General features: G+C 39.5%; 2 protein-coding genes across 2 annotated transcripts; both read left to right on the top strand.

Annotated features, from left to right (window-relative positions):
- Positions 1 to 469: 469 nt before the first annotated feature.
- tfam (transcription factor A, mitochondrial) lies at positions 470 to 9,786 on the top strand. Its single transcript, XM_042508094.1, has 7 exons — positions 470 to 754; positions 4,014 to 4,153; positions 4,282 to 4,352; positions 4,521 to 4,670; positions 7,190 to 7,285; positions 7,702 to 7,758; positions 7,882 to 9,786. The coding sequence occupies exons 1-7, from the start codon at positions 669 to 671 to the stop codon at positions 8,152 to 8,154; spliced, it is 873 nt and encodes a 290-aa protein (XP_042364028.1). The 5' UTR covers positions 470 to 668; the 3' UTR covers positions 8,155 to 9,786.
- A 1,487-nt stretch (positions 9,787 to 11,273) lies between these two features.
- On the top strand, positions 11,274 to 19,866 carry naglu (N-acetylglucosaminidase, alpha). Its single transcript, XM_042507430.1, has 6 exons — positions 11,274 to 11,278; positions 12,195 to 12,342; positions 12,855 to 13,001; positions 15,316 to 15,401; positions 16,911 to 17,167; positions 17,375 to 19,866. The coding sequence occupies exons 1-6, from the start codon at positions 11,274 to 11,276 to the stop codon at positions 18,577 to 18,579; spliced, it is 1,848 nt and encodes a 615-aa protein (XP_042363364.1). The 3' UTR covers positions 18,580 to 19,866.
- The last annotated feature ends 1,009 nt before the right edge of the window (positions 19,867 to 20,875 follow it).

The following is a 20,875-nucleotide window of genomic DNA, read 5'->3' as shown; positions in this document are numbered from 1 at the left end:
AGTCTAAACCTAGCTGTTCACATTTATCTTTAAATATTAGCACGTTTTACTTTAAAAAAAAACAATATAATAATGAAACCACAGACAATGCGCTCCGTGTATATTGTAAATCAATGCGGTTATTGACTGCTATGTAGCGAAAATCAGAGTTTTGTCTCTCCGTATAATGTATACAAATGGTCCAACAGACACTTCCGGGAACTATTCGAAGCCTCCATGAGTCACGTGACGCCCGAGCATTTTGAACCTCCGTTGTCATTACTTATTTCATGGATCTATTATAAATCTGGATACAGCCGCCTCATTCATTCCTATGAGAGCTGCTCAGTGGCCATGACTTCCTTATAATACATCCATGGTTTATTCTAGTGCACTGATGAGTGCACTAGTTATAGCTATATCCGATCGTCAGATCCATTCATCAACGGCGATGTAGGCGGAAACGGAAGTAAGCCGTATTGACCTTTTCCCACCATGCACCGGGAGAAACTGAAGGCGCCTTTTACAGCAAGTTTACAGCCCATGCATGTCAACAAGGAGGAGGGAAGAGGCTCTGCTAACATTAGAAACATCTAATGCGTGCATATAACAGCCCACTGCTTTTGTGGAATAATCCGTCTGTGTCTTATTCCTCCGTGTAGCGTCCTTTGACGGTTCATCACACCGACATGGCTCCGTTCAGCTTAATGACAGCCAGTGTTAGCTGGCTGGCTAAGTCCTTCAGTGTTCTCTCCCGCACAAGCACCCTGGCAAGGTAGCTAACCTCTACTTACTGTACTCAGTCAGCTAGCTCCGGTTAATGTGGCTGAGCTGCCGGGAGGAGCAAGCTTTAGCATGCTATTTGCATGCTGTTAGCACGCTCCTATTTTGATTTTAAAATGAGATACGTTAACAGAAAGGTGGTTTGGAGAGGGCAGCATTTGTTAGCATTAGCATTAGTTCGGGGTAGATCAGATGAGTGAATGACTTTGTGACCCTCAGTAAACTAGGTTATATAGCTAACATCGTATTTTAATGAGCAGACAGTTCCAGCTACTCACTGACGCGTTTATTATAATAGCAATTCTCATATATGTTAGCAGCCTTTTGCGTTATTATATAACAATACATATAGCACGTCTGCGTGTTCATAGGAACGACCACTAGTTATAGCTATATCCGAAACTGAATACATGCCTGTGTCATTCGTTCAGGCCTCGAGCTGGATTAGTTTGCTGTGCAGCAAGTGCAGCAGTTAAAAGGGTATTGAAATAAATGCTGGCTTTTTTATTTTTACAATAGGTCAGTAGAACTCAACTTGTTTTGCTTTAGGGCCTCTTTCGTAAAATCACAAGAGGCCAGGAACCAGTTGGGGCAGCCTTATACATGTTTCTGGGATTTTAGGACATTTTCTGGGGTTTTAGCACGTTTCTTTGATTTTAGGACCTTTCTGGGACTTTAGAAAGTTTCCAGGATTTAAGGACATTTGTAGGATTTTAGGATCTTGTATGAATTATGGGACATTTCTCAGATTTTCAGATGTTTCTCTGAGTTTAGGACATTTCTAGGAGTTTTAGACATTTTAGGACGTTTCTGGGTTTTAGGACAATTCTAAGACTTTCGCATGTTTCTAGAACTTAAGGACATTTGTAGGATTTAGGGACATTTCCAGGATTTTGGGACATCTCTTGGATTTTTGGACATTTCTAGCATATTATGACATTAGGGTCTTAGCTAGGACCTCTGTTTGGTTCTGGGGGATCATCTACTGGCACTTTTTTTAATAAACAAGCTTTATTTTGATTCTGTTTTGTGCACTCCCTTTTTTATTGTGAATTAGATTATTGAATTATATGGTTGAGGGAGCCATCTGGTACCCTATAGGGCCATAAGTTGAGTATCACTGTAATAGTATGACTGGAGGCCATAACATAAAGATAGTCTGGCAATACTTAAAAATAAGTAAATAAATAAATAAATAAGACTGTTTTCCATCCACATTAAAAAGACAGTGCTGATTTGATCTGTGGGATATATGCTGAATTATGTAGTTTACTCAAACTAACAAAGATGTTGGGGTTAGTGGAGTTTTGTTTCTGTAAAGTTCACACCAGAGAGAATGAATGCTATGGTGTTCTCTACATTTTGTCATATTATAGGTGTTAAGCCACATCCAAACCAGATTCATTACATTGAAATAATGCACATGTGGTTAGTTCAGGCTTCGAGCTGACTTTGGTTTTCTGTAACAGGTGCAGCAGTTAAAAATGTCTTGAAGTTAATGCTGTGTGGGTTTTTTTGTAATAAAGTATGACTCAAGCCCATAACATACAGGTGGTCCACCAAAACTTTGCATTATTAAAACTGATTTCCATCCACAGTGAAAGAACATTGCTGCTTTTATCTCTGGGATATATATATGCTGAGTTATTTAGTAATTTAGTATTTAGTCTATTTAAACCCTGGATCAGCATCAGTTTTCTTGTGCATCAGTCAAATGCCTTTCATAAGAATTTAAACCTTTAAAACGTGTGCAAAGTTGGTTTCATTTCTTTCAGAAACAGGTGGGAAAAGGCAATAAGCACCTTTGCAGGAAAGGTCCTATTAATTGCAAAAAAACCCCAAACCAAATAAAAACCTATCAAAGGTAATAATAAAAAGAAACATATTTTTATTATAATTATTATTATTATAATCACACATACTTGACAGTAAAAAAAAAAAAAAATATAAAATATATATATATATATATATATATATATATATATATATATATATAATATATATATATATATATATATATATAATTACTGCAATTTGTTTATATTTATTGTTATATTAGCACTTTTTCCAGGTAATTTCCTGTTATTTTTGTCATGCTTATTTCAGGTTATTCTCTTGTAACATTTTTTTTAAAACTAATTTTTTGCTATTTTTGGTCATTTCATGTTAAGTTGCCCATTACCTTCTTTCCAGTTTTTTTCTTCTTTTTTTAATCAAGCCAAGGGTTAACAAAAAAAAAATCCCGGGGAATGTCCTGTTTGATTTTTAAATTGTTTTTTTTTTTTTTTTTTTTGCTTCTTTTAGGTAGTTTTCTTGTAACTTTTGTTTGTTACTAATTTCTTGCTATTTTTGGCCAGACTGCAGCATGTGGTGCAGCAATACAACTGGCGTTTTGAGTGAGTGAGTTGAAGAGTTGCACTATTGACTGAGGACGTGACATTGCTGTTTTCCTATTGGCTGTTAGGTGCGTACACTGTGGACGCCAAGCCCTTATGACGTGCACCAGGCGTTGATGCGAAATTTACATAGTAGCCAAAAGTGGAATTACACCGTTTGGGTCAGTAGCGTGATGCCCAGCGGCCCGGAAAGACTTTCCCCATTGACTTACATCGGGAAAGAGACATCGGCAAATATTTTTTTGTGAGTGTCAAAACCCCCGGCAAATGTCTTCTATTACTATCTAGATTTAAACCATCCAGTCCGATAGCATTTGGAAAGTCTAAAAGAGTCGCAAGATTACATTTTTTAGACCAGTACATCTGGGTATTTTTCACATTTCTATACCTGGAAAAAGAGCTTTTTCTGCTTTCTGTGCCAATGACCGGCTCTCATAGGATTGATTGAGCCCCCCCCTCCCAACGCCTGTATCCAGACTTCCCTATAATACATCCATGGTGGATGCGCTGACAGACGCTGGTGGTTCCGCATTGCTGGAAAGTGAAATTAGTTACATCATTTGAGATTGTTTGGTGATAATCTTTTTTTTGTCTTATAGTTGTTGCTTGAGAAACACTGAAATACTTATCAAATTAATTGTTGATTTTTTTTGCCATTTATCAGTCAATTAATTGAACAATTGTTTGGTCATAGAGATGTTCAAACAAGTGTGCTCTGACATTCTGAGAAGTAGGTACAACTACAGTATCATTCAATTGCAAGATTTATGATTTTTTTTTTTGTTGTTTGTTTTTTTATTTTGTAAAGTTCACAACAGAAAGAATGGATGCTATGGTGTTCTCTTCACACTCTAGGTGCACCAGTGTCCTCTCAGCTGCATACGTCAACCCAGTCAAATGTCTGACCTCTCAGGCCTCTCCTCCAAAGAGACCTCCGAACGGATACTTGAGATATGTAATGCAACAGAAGCCAATCATCACCAGACACCAACCAGGTTAAGCTGCAACACTTGACACTTAGGTTTTTGATTTTATAAACTTGCTGCACTTCAGTGGCAGTCACAGCTTGGCTTACATCAAACAGCGTGAAAGAAGCTTATTAAAATCCCATTGTTGCCCTCAGAGATCAAATCAGTGGACGTCATCAGGATGCTCGGTCAGCAGTGGAGAGCATTGACCCCGGAACAGAAACGGGTATTTCAATGCTTTATTTGTTAAACAGTATAAAGTGTATGCCTTTTAATTCAAGTTTTTAACAGTGCCTTGAGTACAGACATTTTCTGTCGGCAGAGTGTCTCTCCATGGGGTCTGTCAATCTGTAATTGTGACCCAAGTTTTTGTTGGTCTGTCTGTCCCTTGCAGCCTTTTCAGGAAGCCTATCAGCAGGCTAGAGAGCAGTTTAAGGTGGACTTCGAGCGCTACCAGGCCCAGCTAACCCCAGTACAGGTCCGGCAACAAGCCTTGGAAAAGAGCCAGAGGCTGGCCAAGAGGAAGGCCAGTCGCAAAAAAAGGGTAAGAGACAGGGAACAAAGAAAGTCTTCAGGGCTCTTTTTTCAAGTTTCAAGATAGATTTTCATTTATGTGCTCTTAGAAACCAGGGGCCATATTTATAAAATGTTCTGAGTGCCCAAATTAGCAAAAAAATTAAATATTTTACAAAGGAGTCAAAGACTGGGAGTGATTTAGAAAAATTCACATGGCAATTCTGAGGAAGTAAGGGACAGAAATGTATCTTGGTGAGGAGGTTTGATTGACCTTCTGTCTAAATATGATGCATTATTTTAACCGACGTGATTGGTTGTCACGGACAGGCCCTTTGCAAGCCTGCACAGTGTGACACCCAGTCAGTTAACCCAATTAAATGAACTGCATCACAATAAGACCGAACGTGCTTTTTGTGTGATCACACTGCTGCACCTGAACATTTTGCCACCCGAGAATGATAAGGTTCTATCTGCATTTTGAGAGGTTTTGAGATACTGAGCTTCAAAGTTTTGTATTCCAAATGGAAAAAATGATATGAACCTTCTTGTTTACTTTAAAAAAGGTCCAAAATGCATATAACTCATAAAAGTACCTTACATAATGTTTGTAAGTTGTCACAGAATAAGGATATATAAATAACTACATTTTGACAAAAGTGTTAAAAAAGAACCTTATAATTCTAATTTCGAGTTGTGATCACTTTTCTGGCATTTTATCATTGTAACATTTGGTGGGCGATATGAGCTTACCTCTAATGACACTGACAACAAACATTATCCCTGCACCATCTAATCTGTAGTGTTTCATTAACTCACTGTCATCCAGGGATTGGAGAATATTTCTACTACCGCTTTCTTTTTCCCCATTTTCTCCTCTGATTAAGAAATTCTTAAGTCTCTTAAAACTCCTCCTTTCGTCTAATAATTTTTCATATTAAGTGCTCTTGCAGACAGACAGCATTCTATAGAAAGATGTCCATCCAAAGTGATGTAAAAGTCGCATTGAATTCCGATACGGGTCACATGGCTGTTTAGACTGAGGTCTCACTTCAAAAAATTCAGATCTGTATCTGATTTAGATCCACATATGAAAGTGGCCAAAATATTATTTAACACTTGGGCCCATTGTGAAAATCAGATACAGTACATCTATATTGGAATTCTGTGCAACTTTTATGTCACTCTAGATCAACATCCTTCTATAAACTGAAGAAAACTCCATCCGTCTGCATCCATTTTCAATCAGTTTCACAATCAGTCTAGAATAGCACATAGACGTTGAGAATTGCCATAGGTAGAGACTGACGAAGCCCTTTGCTTCAGTCACACACTGCCTGTGCCCTTATGTGACGTCTTGTTCTTCTTGACATGCAGGTCACTTCAGGGCCATGATCAGTTCACATCGGAGTCTCATATTGGCCACGTTTTAAACGATAATGTGAACAGCTACATTCAAAATTGAAGCTAGAAAGATATCTGAATTGAGCACTATGGTTTGCAGTGTAAATGTAGTGTTTTTCACCACTGTTTATTGGTCAAACAACTCTCTTTGGTCTTTTAACAGTTGTGAAAAATGCAGAAAATGGAATCTGTTCCAGGGCTTCCCCTAGGTTTACTGGTTTGTGGGGGGTTACCTGGGCTGGATCAGGATGGTCTCATGCGGGACCCCTCTCTGCAGCTCCTATTACCAGCCTATATATTTATTTATCCATTTATTTACTGACTTCAGTCTTGTAGAGCCAGAAGGAGTATTTTCTCTCTGACAGCCAAGTTGGATCAAAGCCTGTCATCCTGTGGTGAGTCCTGTGCTACTTGTTAGGGGATGCAGTTTCAACAGGAGAGCTGGTAGTGTTCTGTTCGGGACTTGGACCTGCACCAGGAGAGCTGCTCGCACTCTGGCGGTACTTTGACTAGCAGCAGGCTAATGTTTGCATCCTCACCACTGATGTTTTTTTTATGTAGTGTGCATCTAAAAAATGTGGATATTTTTGCCTGCTTTGTAGACAGTTGGGGTTGTTGTCTTTCTGTTAATGATTTACTTGATGGTTTCAGACTATTGGTCTACGTTAGGTGACATATCACTCACAAAAGCCTCAGTGCACGATGTCTCCTTTGCCCCACTCTACTTCCTTCCTCATTGTGTGTGACTCACTGTGCTAAGGCCTTCAACTGGAAGTCAGTAGTGCTCCTGCTCTGTGAGCCACACAGTGCTGAAGCAGAACCACATCTTCGACTTGATATTTCAACAATGTAGAAGTTTGACTTTGCTGACAGTATTTTGTAGTGTGTCACAGCAGAGCCCACGCTGTAACAAGCAGTGCATCAGGACAGAGCAATGCAGGGGGCACACAACCAGAGCGTTGAAGTTAGGCCTTTCTACGGGAGTGAAACATGAACTGGAATAACCCCAGTCAGCAATCTGAGTACTAAACTCCATTATATCAAGTACTATTTCATTGTCCAATATGTGTAATAATACATATACATATGCTGTGTGTCTGTTCGTATTTGTTTGTTTGTGTGTGTGTGTGTGTGCGCATGATCCAGGAGTTAAAGACTCTGGGGAAGCCGAAGCGTTCACGCACTGCATTCAATATTTTCATGTCCGAGCACTTTTTGGAGGCCAAAGGAAGCAACTCACAGGTCAGTAATCTCAGCACCATGACATGACATCTGAAGGGACATTTTTTGGCACAATGTTGTGTGAGACAATCACTGGTAGTAGTAGCAACGCATAGACTGGTCTGCCAGTTATGGAAGCGCATTGCATTCACAAAATTTTAAAAAATTGACACCTTATCTCTGAATAAAAAGAGGCGTCTGTTTTCCCATTGTAATTATGAGAAAAGATCCCAATTTCAAGTTGGATATTGGACCCAGCGGCATTGTCTTCTGTTTCACAGCATGTCGGCAGCAGGAGGACAGTTAAACCATTCTCTACTTCAAACAGTTGAAGAGTCAGATGACATGCAGGCGAAATTCATAAGATGATGTGTTTGTATTGTAAAAGAATAATAATAATAATCATTAATATGTTTCTACCCCTGTTGTTCATTCAGGAAAAGATGAAGTCACTATTGCAGGAGTGGCGGAATATGTTGGGTCATCAGAAACAGGTTGGATGTACAGTTAAATATCTTTTATTCTTCTAGTTCTGGCCTTCATGCCTCTGCACATGTGAAACAAGAAATTCAGTGTTGTTCAGTATTCAGATCTCCTTTGTTTTTTCCTCCTCTCAGGTCTACAGACAGCTGGCTGAGGATGACAGAATCCGCTACAAGAATGAGATGAAGTCGTGGGAGGAGCACATGATTGAGATTGGACGAGATGATGTGATCCAAGAGCGGGCACTGCCTCCTAAGGACAAAGCTCCTCCTAAGAAAGGAATAAAAAAGCTTAACGCCAAAGCTAAAGCAGTGAAGAATACCACCGGCAAAGGAAAGGTCAAAACAATTGAGAAGATGACACACAGTAGCTCTACCAAAACTGCCAGGACTACCAAGAAAACATAAGATGAGTTTACCTACTGAGTCCAGAGGAAAAACAGAGTGCTAATGACAGCTGAAGATACAAGTTGTTGTGACCCAGGACTCTGCTCTGCCTCTTGTTTTCTCTGACTTCAACCTCAGAAAGTTGCCAGTGGTCATAAATGCTTCATAGGTTCAACAGGGCAGAGCCTTTCCAGCATTCAGACAGATCCAGATCATATCACAAACACGCAGTATCTCTTCTCTTCAGTGAAATTAACCCCAAAAGCAGACAAACACACCTTGGCTGTGATTGGTCAGTTGAATTCATCCAAATCATGTAGAGTGGGATCGTTTTACGCTTAGAAAGTGAGATACTCGATAAAAAGTAATGATTTCAGAAGCTTAGACATTTGAGTGAAGTGTTAGTCCTTATAAGAGGCACAGAGACTGTTTATTCTTCCAGAGCTCTGAGTGGAACACAATATATCTAAAGGGAATGGAAAGGTTGGCTGTTATTCTGTATTTGTTCTCGTCAACAAATCCATGCAAATTCTAAAACCAACAGTGTGTTAGTTTGCCTAATTAGCCTAATTTACAAAACCCATTGTTTCCTGCAGCTTCTCACCTCCAAATATAGATGTTTTGTGGGACCCGTCACTGTGTTTAGAGGCTTCTCAGCTCCCAAACACGTTTTTTTCAGTGACCTGTCAGTGATTTTCTTGTGGGAATAGTGTCAAGACAAGCAATTATTTTTTACAAAGACATTGCTGCATTTCTAGCAGCGTTTCAGCCCCCAGATACAGGTGGTTTTTAGGGACCCGTTGTTTTGTTTCCAGTGGCTTTTTCTGTCCCCATGTGAATTGTTATAGGGACCCGTCACTGTAATTCTTCCTTTATCTTTCAACCCCGAAACATGGGAGGTTTTTGCAGTATATCTGTGGCTTTTCAGCCCTAAACCACAACATTGTAATTTTTTGCAAACAGGAGGAAATAGTGCATTTGTAGGGGACTATATGCAGATGCGCATTAATCTATATTTGGTGCTCTAGTGAGCTTTTTGAGCAGCAGGACAGTGTTTGAATCAAAAACTGCAGTGTTTATGTTCATGATAATGAACACTCAATACAAAAATGTGCCTCACATGAAGTACCACAGCATCAGAAAGTACTGAGAGATTAATACGTTGTTGGGTTTTGGTATTTTTATCGGATTTGTTGACAAGAAGGAAAATATGGAACAACGGCAGTCTTATCCTTAACAGAGTATACATCACCTGTGGACATAAGCGCTCCTCACTGCAGCTCATTGGCCAGTGCTCACCTCTTCTCTTTCTCCTCTGAGAAAAATACCCTTTCAAACAAATGTACAGGCAGCACTTCTCTAAAGATCATAGTCCCACTGTCTCCATCAACGCAAACTGACTGAAGTCTTTGTCTCAGGGCTGCTGTTGGTTTATCATCACCTTGTACAGTTGCAACCTCAAACTGTGAAATCCTGCCATTTGTCATTTCTAACAGAACAATACTGACTGACATTTTGTTTTTTTATTAAACATCAATTGTTCTGAATGATGCAAGCTCCATATGAGATGCTTCTTGTTCTGATAACTACTGTAAAAAGCTTTCAGGATCCATAATAAAGTTCTCCTTATTCCTACAGCGCCTTCATCCAAATGATTTATTTTTATTGGCATGAATGGTCAACCTCCCCTCGGTTGCTGGCAGCAAAATACTAGCTGGTCCTTAACTATGAAGAAGATGCTTTCAGGATTTACAATTTGTTTCCCTTGTAGAATGTTTGTAGTGCTATGATAGTCACACAGCATGTTGTCTTTGTACTGTCTGTCTCCTGAATAAAAATGTACATACACCTTTCTATGAAAATGACCTTTCATGGTGCCTAAAACATCACACAAAAGCCACAATCTTAGTAAGAGAACAGTATGAACACAGAGGGCTCAAAGTTCCAATAGCTCACATCATTATAGTATGATTGCTGAAATTCAATAAACAATAATTGAACCACTGGCCTGCAATAGGTCAAACATAGTTTTACTTATCATTTCTAAGCAGTACAAAATATTAAGTAGTGTAAGGCATATGAAGACTGGTGTCGCTATTGCATTTGATGATAGCTAATTAGCTGACATCAGCAAAACACCTTTGTACATGTTGTTTTCCCACTAAATCTACTTGGCACTGCTGTGCATCACATGTGTGCCAACTCCTCTCAGCGGCAAACACAAGACTTCACCAGATAGAGGAGCCATTCCAGTTCAAAGTCCAGTTACTCAATGACCAGTTGCCATTTAATTCACCAATGTGCTGCGATAAATATTTTTATTATCAGAAGCTAAAAACATTAAAAAATCTGATTTCCTGTTCATCCCAGCAAAAAGACACAAAGTATATTCATGACAACCCTATCAAAGTTAATGAAAGAGGATGCCATGATATGTCTCTGTGTCTGAATTCTTTGATGGCAGTATTTGGGTGAAAAGTACCACCAGCCCCCTCCCCTGCAACTCAGCACCTCAGAACCCATGGCTGCATGACAAATGGAGCGTTGTCACACATTATTTTTCATTGTTTACTGTGAGCACTATGGACACTTTTACCACGGCCGGGCCCTTTAAAGGACCCTTCCTTTCAATTATCTGTTGTGAATTAGACCCGCATCAGCTCACCCCAGTTATGTCATGTGCACAGTAGCTAGATTGAAAAAAAGCCACGGCAAGCATGGCACACTTTAGTTTTCCCATGACTATAACTTGGTGGCACAGAGCTTCTCTCAGCCAGTTGGAAGCTTCAGTCATGTACCGACTGCAGGAAAATAAAACTAAGATTACACAGTAGCTGCATGATTTTATATGAAAACTGTAATAGAAACAAACACTTAAAATATGTAAGTATGTATTTTTTGTTGAATCTCTATGAGCATTGTAAAAACACTTAAAATGCAAAAAAACAGCTGTTGTGAGTAATCTTAGCAGTTTTTAAGCATGTATCATATGGAAAAGGCCAAAGTCAAACTGGATCTATTGACATTAAGTATTTGGACACTGTCACATTTTTTAATTTTTCGTCTCTCTTTGTTTGTCTTGTCTATTGTCTTTGTTCTCAGGACATTGGATTTGAAATAAAACCACGACAAAAAGGCGCATGAGGTTTCAGCCACGTTTAATCCTTTAGTGCCCGCTTTAATATTGCACACATTGGCATCACTCTGCGCACAAAATACACTTTTCAAAATCAAGTTTAAAAAAAGTATTGTGTATTAATATTATTTTCTACCTTCATTGAATTAGTGTTTTAACAAACATAAGTCCTAATCATAAATATCAAATATAAATTAATTTTCAGAATTTTAACCCTATAGGGTTAAGGTTTTTGTTTTCCAGAATGAACACAAAAACCAACACAAAAAATAAATTATTTTCAATATACTACATGTAAAGCACATGTTTTTTTTTATGATTACAGCCTGGGATATGTCAATAATTAGCAGCAACATTAATATGATTTTTCTGCTTTCATTGAGTTCACTTTTTAGTCCTAATCATATATATCAAAACATCATTGATTTTCAGAATTTGAACCCTTTTAATGCCAGGGTTTTGTCAGGATACCACTTATTTTTAGATTTAAAAAAAGAAAAAAAAAACACTTATTCAGTACACTATATGAAAAGGTTTGGTATGATTACAGTCTGGGATATGTCAATAATTTGCAGCAACATTAATTGTCACAGTGCACTTAGTGGAAATAGCATGTATTTTCTTGATATGCCAAATATACTAAAAATTACGTTATCAGGTGGAAAATAAGAAAAATTACAAATTCCAAGGCAAAAGCCCAAAATGACACCCAGAAATAATACAATGCATGTTTTTATGCTTTGGTGGCTGTGGGATCAAAAATTGCAGTTTGAATGGGTTTTGATTGAGCACTTTTTGCACTTAATATGGATGTACAACTTATTTGTCCATGTCTATTTAGCATTTAATCTCATTTGAAAATGTGATATTCAATCATCACTTATCACTTTTTAAATAAACTTTATATTTGTGTGTTTGTATCTAGATTCCGGTATTACCAGAACGTCTGCACGTTTAGCTATTCCTCTGTGTGGTGGGACTGGCCGAGATGGGAGAGAGAGATTGACTGGATGGCACTCAATGGAATTAATTTGCCACTGGCTTTCACTGGCCAAGAGGCCCTGTGGCTGGAGGTAAGAGCAAACCTGTCAGGCAGAGAGTGATGATATTCTTTGCAAAATGTTTGTTAAACCACAGGAACACTGTTAAAAACAGCTCTTGGTATGTTCTGTTATTGGCTGATGTTAAGTTTGATTTTAATATATGTAGTTTCTGGAATAGATGTATCAACCAATACATGTGGGCTTCTAAAATGATCAAGTCAGGCAGAACAGTGCTAGATTTTAGGGCTTTTAGGGGCTTTAGGGGTTTAGAATTAGGGGTGAAGTAGATAAGTTTCATACCTAAGTTCTGTGGTAAGTTTAATAAGATAGGCGCACTATTTTCAGAACTATGTATAAGCAAAATGAGGTAACATAGAAGGGGAAGAGATACCAAAAGAGGAAACAAGAGCAGGAAATGAAACCTCTAACTTTAATCAATTTTAACTTTTCAGTGACAATTTGTTAGAGGCAGATAAATGATACTTACCTTAACATGTGCAGCGACATGTGAACATCAGTGTATTACCTTGTTGCACCTTTAGGTTTACCGAGCTATGGGGTTAAACCAGTCGGAGATCGAAGAGTTTTTCTCTGGCCCGGCGTTTCTCGCCTGGAACCGAATGGGAAACGTCTTCAAGTTTGGCGGGCCTCTGCCACAGTCCTGGCATGTGAACCAGCTCTACCTCCAAGTACTGTATCTCTAACAGTTAGAAGCCACTATGTATAACATCAGGACATTTCTGACTATTAACCCTCTGCAACATGGTTTGATATCACTTTTGTGCTGCCTTCAGACGCCTTTCACAAATATTTAACCCTTTGAAACCTGAGCAAATTGGTTCAAATACTTAGAATAAATGGCACAAAAAGCACTGAGTGACTTGGGGAGAAATGTTCCACAAATTGCAAGAAATAAGTAAATTTAGAAAAATATATATAAATGAAAGCTATGGAAAAATGCCAAAAAAGATAGGGGGAATTTCTATAATATAAAAATACAATTTTATATTGTGTCCAAGAAAATTATAATTTTAAATACTTTTTTTCAGGTAATTTTCTTGTTTGTTTTTCATTTTTATTTTCTTTTTTTTTGCTAATTTTCAGGTATTTTCATGTGCTTTTTCACACAGTTTTCGTTAATTTTTGGGTCATTTCTTCTTAAGCTGCTCTGTGCTTTACTATGTTTTCAAAAGAAATAAAGCCAATTTATCAGGTTTCAAAGGGTTTAAGACTGAGACTAATTGTAAATGGGCTGAAAGAAGCACACAGACTGCACCAATTTTTACCTGGATTGTCTAATAAACATAAACTTTGATCATCAGAAAAATGTAAAGATAACATTGTAGAGATAACATTGCTTCTCTGCAGTGGCTTCAGTTTCAACAGTTAAAGTTTTGATAACATTGTAATTCCAAAAGTAACAGCTGTATACCCTACAGCAACATATGCTGCCTTTCTACCAAACACTTTCGGGATTGTACGCTTAGAACATGACAGGTACCTAAATCCTGGATCTGTTTAGCATTTCCACCGTACCAACCACCACTTTTGACAATGGAAACACAAAAATAACCATTCTCGATCAGACTGCTCGGTGGAAACGAGGCTTTAGAAACAACAAACCCCCAGGTTTTCCAGATTCCAAACCACTTCATTTCGAGGTAAAATTGAGAGTAAATTTGCTTGAAATGCTGATAATAACTGTTCACAAAACTGTAGTCAGATGCTCAAAGTTGATGCAGGGAGTGGGTCGGTAAACTTTGATAGTGTTTACAGTAGACAGTTTGGCTCATAGTTTTACCTGGCAGGTTTCCATTACAGATTAGATTAAAATGTAAGTGATATTTTCGAAATATCCATAAAACACAATTGCGAGATGACTGTGTTTCCACTGAGTGATCTTCTGCAACTTCTCCTCTGGCAATAACATCCCAAGAAGCATGTTGATGGATGTTCAAAACATTAGCAGCTTTATTTCTATTGCAGCCACCACACTAGCTGTAGTTATTTCCATTCCAAGGCCACGTAGGCGTGTTATGGACCCATAATGGAAAGGCGAGCCCCTTATACGTGGGAGCGGCCACGTATGAGGGATTTCTGGGAGGTGATAGTCCACGATGGATAATGGGTTTAAAACCTTCGGATGATCCGCTCAACTTTTGAAAAGTCATTTGATGCAATAACAGCTCTTGTAGTGCCTGCTGCATCATGAGGGAGCCAGTTCCTACTGACAAGCACATAGCCATAGCATCATGTGACCTAGAAAAGCCAAAAAAGTTTTTCCATTGTGGTTTTGTGAAATATGACTTTTCAGATCACCTGAAAAACCACCACATGCAAGCACGTGATAAATGTTTTTTCGAAATTGATTGTTTCTGTTAGGCGTATTTTATATTTGCAGTTTCAATTTGCAGTTTCAATTTGTAAACACTGTCATAGTTTACCGAGTCCCACTTCCTGCATCAACTCTGAGCATCTGACTACAGTTTTGTGAACAGTTATTATCAGCATTTCAAGCAAATTTACTCTCAATTTTACTTCGAAATGAAGTGGTTTGGAATCTGGACAACCTGGGGGTTTGTTGTCTCTAAAGCCTCGTTTGCACTGAGCAGTCTGATCCAGAATGGTTATTTTTGTGTTTCCATTGTCAAAAGTGGTGGTTGGTACGGTGGAAATGCTAAACAGATCCAGGATTTAGGTACCTGTCATGTTCTAAGCGTACAATCCCGAAAGTGTTTGGTAGAAAGGCAGCATATGTTGCTGTAGGGTATTAATGGAAACCCGCCTAGTGTTGTCAACATTTTCTATTCCAACTAACTCAGACTGATCGGGGGGTTTGTTTCCAACATGACCATAATAAGGCCCAAGTTGTCATAAACCAACCAGATATCTTTTTTAAAATCAATCTGTTCATGTGGATGAAATCATGTGTCTCTTCCAAATTTCATCCTACCAGCTGCTGTGGAATGAATCCACTCACATGACATTCCCTCTCTTTTGCAGTTTAAAATCTTGGAGCGTATGAGATCCTTTGGCATGATTCCCGTGCTGCCAGCCTTTTCTGGGAACATTCCCAAGGGAATTATCAGGTGACTCATGTTTGTTTACCGTTTTAGTGTTATTAACAGAAAGCTGATATTATCTGGCAGACATTGCTAAGTAGGACATTTACAGATTAGAAATAAACTTGTCAGTGCTCTCTAGAGGACTAACCATCTGATGGAATCACTGCTTCTGAGGTGAAATATATGTATGAAACTTCTCTGCTGATATACACTATATTGTTACTCATCACTGTTAGGTTACTTTTATTTTAGTGCTGGGCATAGATTAATTTTTTTAATCTAGATTAATCTCACTGCAATCCTGTAGTTAATCTAGATTAATCTAGATTAACATTATAGATTTGAATTTTGCCAAAGACATTCAAAATAATATCTATCTATCTAAATGATGAAAATGCATCACAAACTGCTTGAGAAAGCTGTTCTACTATAATATTTGGTAAAGAAAAATAATGTCCCATAAGATTTACTTTGGTGTTTAACTTTTTTTTATTTTGTCAAACACAGACATTTAGGAACACAGGTTCTGTCTCCATGTGGAAAAAGCTTTTTCCTGCTAACTGGAATGAACAGCAGAGGGCGCAGCCTCTGATAACATGACCCTAACTGAACTGTGGGCCTACATTAGAGGTCATGAAGAAGACCATTAACAGTCAGTAGCTTTGTGACACGGCTTGAGCCTAATCACTCCAGTCTCTGCTTCTCCTTTTTCCACCACTCAGGCAGACCAGCTTCCGCCTTGTTCACGCCCCCTCCGCGTAATTCAACCAGGTATACATCCGCGCTTAAACAACAAAGTGAAATTGGTGCCTTGCTCACTGTATAGACCCAACTTAGTGAATAGTTTATCGCGCGATAATTTCCTTATCGCGCGATAAGAATCCCGCGTTAACGCAGCACGTTAACGCCGTTAACGGCCCAGCACTATTTTATTTATTTATTTATTTTTTATGACTTCATATTCAAGTGATGCATTTTTTTCAACATAGTCTACAGTCTAATATTTCTATATAAGAAAATGCAACTTTAGTTACACAGTTGATAAAAAATGATGCAGCTAGGGACAGTAAAGTACAGGGATCCCATGGGTCCTTGAAATACTTAAAAGTTTAAGGGGAAAAAGATTGAGGCCGAGAAAGTTTTTGAATTGATTGCTTGAATGTATATATTTTCTGCAAGAATAGAAAATGTACTTAGTTTAAAAATGCTCTAGTTTTGCTGTCCTGTGGTGTGGCATCAGTGTAACTCGGCACTGCTGACGACTGTTCACTCATTCAAGCCTCTCTCTCTTTTTAATTGTTGTTTGGAAGCTTCTGTAAAACTGGATAGTTCTCATTATAAAAACTCCCAGTGTTGTAACAGCAATTAACCTTAATCTGGCCCTCATGTTATGCCATGTTTGGTCCTTGAATTAGAGGGAATTAGGCCTGGAAAGTATTTAAAAAGTCCTTGAATTTGATGTTTCAGAAGGTTTGGAAAAGTTAACACTTGAGTCTAAACCTCTGGACCACTGAAGTGTTTCTTGTGTTTCAGGTTGTATCCAGAAGCCAATGTAACCAGACTGGGGCCTTGGTCTCACTTCAACTGCAGCTACTCCTGCTCCTATGTTTTAGACCCTCTTGACCCACTTTTCCTCCAGATCGGGTCCCTCTACCTGTCCCAGGTAGTGAAGCAGTTTGGTACAGATCACATCTACAACACGGACACCTTCAATGAGATGACACCACCCTCCTCTGACCCTGCCTATCTGTCTGCAGTCAGTCGCTCTGTCTTTGCATCAATGTCCGCAGGTGAGTTTCTCCTTCACATTGCGAGTTTTCAGCCTGATTGTGTCTCTCAGAAAGCCGATATTTTGGGGAATGAGTACAATAACTAGACGACCCATCTCTGACCTGCTGTCCAGACAGCCCCCCTCGAGCTCCCTGCTGATTTTCAGCCACATTTGAGAACTGTCCTCTTCTTGTTCCTCATCCAAATCTCATTTTTTTTCTCCTCAGTTGACCCTCAGGCAATTTGGCTGATGCAAGGCTGGCTGTTCTTTAGTGACGCAGCATTCTGGAAGCCGGCCCAGATTCAGGCCTTACTACATGGAGTTCCTGTCGGAAGAATGATCGTGCTGGACCTGTTTGCGGAGACCGAGCCAATTTTTTCCTACACAGAGTCTTTCTATGGACAGCCCTTTATCTGGTGCATGCTGCACAACTTTGGGGGCAACAGTGGATTCTATGGCACAGTGGAGAGCATCAATTCAGGGCCATTCAAAGCCTTACATTTCCCAAACTCCACGCTGGTGGGCATTGGCATAACACCTGAGGGCATTGAGCAGAATCCTGTGATGTACGAGCTGATGAGCGAGCTGGCTTGGCGCAAAGAGCCAGTCAACTTGTCCAAGTGGGTGTCTCTGTATGCATTACGCCGCTACGGCAGCACGCAAGAGAATCTGACCGCCGCGTGGAGGCTCCTGTTCGCCAGCGTCTACAACTGCACGCTACCACATTACCGGAACCACAACCACAGCCCCCTGGTGCGCCGGCCGTCCTTCCACATGAATACTGACCTCTGGTATGATCCAGCTGATTTGTACAAAGCCTGGAAACTGATTATTGAGGCAGCTCCATCTCTCATGACCAAGGAGACCTTTCAGTATGATCTAGTGGATGTCACTCGGCAGGTTCTCCAAGTCCTGACAAGCTCTTTTTACCAGGATATCGCAGATGCCTTCCATAACCAGAAGTTGCCAGAGCTGCTGACTGCAGGCGGAGTGCTGGTCTATGACCTGCTACCTGAGCTCAATCGTTTGCTGAATAGTGACCGCAACTTCCTGTTGGGGACATGGCTGGAGAGGGCCAGATCTTTAGCCCTCGATGAAAAGGAGGCTGAGCTCTATGACATGAATGCCCGAAACCAGCTCACTCTCTGGGGTCCCAGTGGAGAAATCCTGGACTACGCCAGCAAAGAGTGGGGAGGCCTAATGGAGGACTACTATGCCCAGCGATGGGGCCTCTTTGTTCACACCCTGGTAGGGTGTTTGGACAGCGGACGACCGTTCAGGCAGGACGCCTTCAACCAGGCAGTTTTTCAGGTAGAAAAGGGATTCATTTACAACAGTCGAAAGTACCCGACCAAGCCTCAGGGAGACACATACGAGATCGCTCGCAGGATCTTTCTCAAGTACTACCCACAGGCCTTGAAGAGGCTATAGTGAGCAGAGCTTCATTTTGGAAAATCTTGTCTCAAGTCACAGCAAGAAGAATGTCTTCCTCCACCTCCACCTTCATGGCTTTCCCAAAACATTTTGATGTAGAAAGTCTAACAACCTGAATTTACAGGAACAACCTGTTTTGCACATGTAGTAGAGGCAGAGATGGACAGATGTGCATGTTGTAGGGGGAAAAGGATTTTCACTTTACATTCACACTGATTAAATATCCAACTATGGCTTCTAAAAGAGGACAAGGAGGAGATGAAGGCCTGTTAACGACTTCCAGAAGACTGTATGAAGGTGCAGATTTGATGTTGAATTTCACCTGTATGTCCTGTGGTACTGTTTTGTATCCCACAGCTCTTACAGAAAAAAACATGGAAATACACACATTCACTTCCCAGAGTAAGATGATCCCACATGGATTTGAATATCAACATGAACACAGTGAGCTTAGCATAAAGACTGAAAGCCAGCCAGGCTGTGTCCACAGTGAAACAAGACTAATGCCGTTATTCACACGGTGTATATTGTCTGTTTAACCTGTATACTAAGAAAAATGTAAAAACGTCATTTAGTGGTTTTAGAGAGAATAAGGAGGTGGAACTGTTTCTTGACGAACAGCAGATTATCCATTTACACCTCACGCCCATGTTGCATCTGTTGCTATAGACAGTCACAATGTTCGTTCACAATCATTTCCAAATAGAAAACCCCTGTGTCAGGTATGTAAAATGAAAAGACTGAACGAACGCTGCCTCAGTAGGTTAGTTTTTAGCATCATTAAAAAAGGCCCACCTAAAAACAACGTTGTCAGTCACATCCCACTGTGTGTTTGCTGTTTTCAATTTTTTTCACAGCTTTATCTTGCTGTCAGACAGCCCTGTCCTATGAGACACTCAAAGCCATCAGTTTCCATTGACAAAAACAGTCGTTTTACATAGCAGAATGCTAGGGTTGCAGGTCTACTGTTAACTCCATCAGTCATGGTAAAGCAAAGATTCCTAATACAGCGGACTATAGCAAATTGTTACATTTCAGTTCATCAACAGGTTAAACAAGGTCAGGAGCTGTGGATCAAGAGGTGGCACAATTGGGTGACTGGGCATATCTTAGCTCACCTTCCAGCTCTGCATGTTTTTTGAGACTTTTGCCACATTCCAGGTAGGAGGCATCCAAGCCAAAAGCTGTGGGTTTATTTACTCTTTAACAAGGCAAGGCAAGGCAAGGCAAGTTTATTTGTATAGCACATTTCCGCAACAAGGCAATTCAAGGTGCTTCACACAGAACATTTAAATACAACAACAGGGGGAAAGGAAACACATTTAAAACATTAGAAAAGAAGCATGTAAAAGGTGATTTAAAAAAAAGCAAGTGGGAAAACAACAGATAAAACCCAAAAATATAAAAACACATATATTGAAATAAGAGTTGCAGTGCAGAGTTTCGAAGTAAAATATAAAATTTAAAAAGTAAAAAGCCTTTTAGTCAAAGGCAGCAGTGAACAGGTGAGTCTTTAACCTTGACTTAAAAGAACTCAGACTCTCAGCAGACCTGATATTTTCTGGTAGTTTGTTCCAGATATACGGAGCATAGAAACTGAATGCTGATTCTCCATGTTTAGTTCTGACTTTTGGAACACAGAGCAGACCTGCACCAGATGACATAACAAACAGACATGAATTTAATGCCAACTGAACATCTCCCTCACATGAAAAAACAAGTAAGCACATTTCCCCACGTGTTGTACTGGTCCTTTAAATCAGTGGTACAACACTGTAACTTGTAATGGCAGGGAGCCTTTAGCCATTTGTGAAACACTTCTCAGACACGATCATTCCTGTCAGTTTGAAGTGAATTTGAATATTATTCTAGGCTATAGGACTTATAGGACTGGGAGCCTCAGAGACATTGCGCTAAGTAGCTCAAGTGGGCTGGTAGCATAGTTACCAAACAGTGTGGATGCTTCTGATCTTCTATAACAGTTTTCTACTTCATTTACAATTTCATGCTTATACAGTCAGTAAGATTGGACCGTTACACAATAAGTTTCTCTAAAGCTTTTCTGAACAGAGGGATTTGTTTAATGAGTAATTGCTGACAAAGTGGCTCATGGTGCACCGTAGCAGATCACTTCATGTCTTGTCTCTAGATGGGTTTTACTTTTTTAAAAATATATTTTTATATGAAAATTCATAGGGGTTATACTGAGAAATTTCACATGTATAGCAATCACTTTCTGAAAAATTCTGTCTATTTTTATTAGCCACCTTAGTTTTGGATGAGATTTTTTGCT

The sequence above is a fragment of the Plectropomus leopardus genome, chromosome 19, assembly GCF_008729295.1.
Source record: "Plectropomus leopardus isolate mb chromosome 19, YSFRI_Pleo_2.0, whole genome shotgun sequence".
Lineage (NCBI taxonomy): Eukaryota > Metazoa > Chordata > Actinopteri > Perciformes > Serranidae > Plectropomus > Plectropomus leopardus.
Note: the sequence above shows the minus strand (reverse complement) of the source record. Positions and strands in the feature narration are given on the sequence as shown.

Excerpts from the sequence above, each read along its gene's own strand:
- tfam (XM_042508094.1), top strand. The coding sequence starts at position 669 with ATGGCTCCGTTCAGCTTAATGACAGCCAGTGTTAGCTGGCTGGCTAAG. Across the intron at positions 4,154-4,281 it reads CATCACCAGACACCAACCAG|AGATCAAATCAGTGGACGTC; the intron begins GTTAAGCTGCAA and ends TGTTGCCCTCAG. Across the intron at positions 7,759-7,881 it reads TGTTGGGTCATCAGAAACAG|GTCTACAGACAGCTGGCTGA; the intron begins GTTGGATGTACA and ends TCCTCCTCTCAG.
- naglu (XM_042507430.1), top strand. Across the intron at positions 13,002-15,315 it reads TGAACCAGCTCTACCTCCAA|TTTAAAATCTTGGAGCGTAT; the intron begins GTACTGTATCTC and ends TCTCTTTTGCAG. Across the intron at positions 17,168-17,374 it reads CTTTGCATCAATGTCCGCAG|TTGACCCTCAGGCAATTTGG; the intron begins GTGAGTTTCTCC and ends TTTTCTCCTCAG.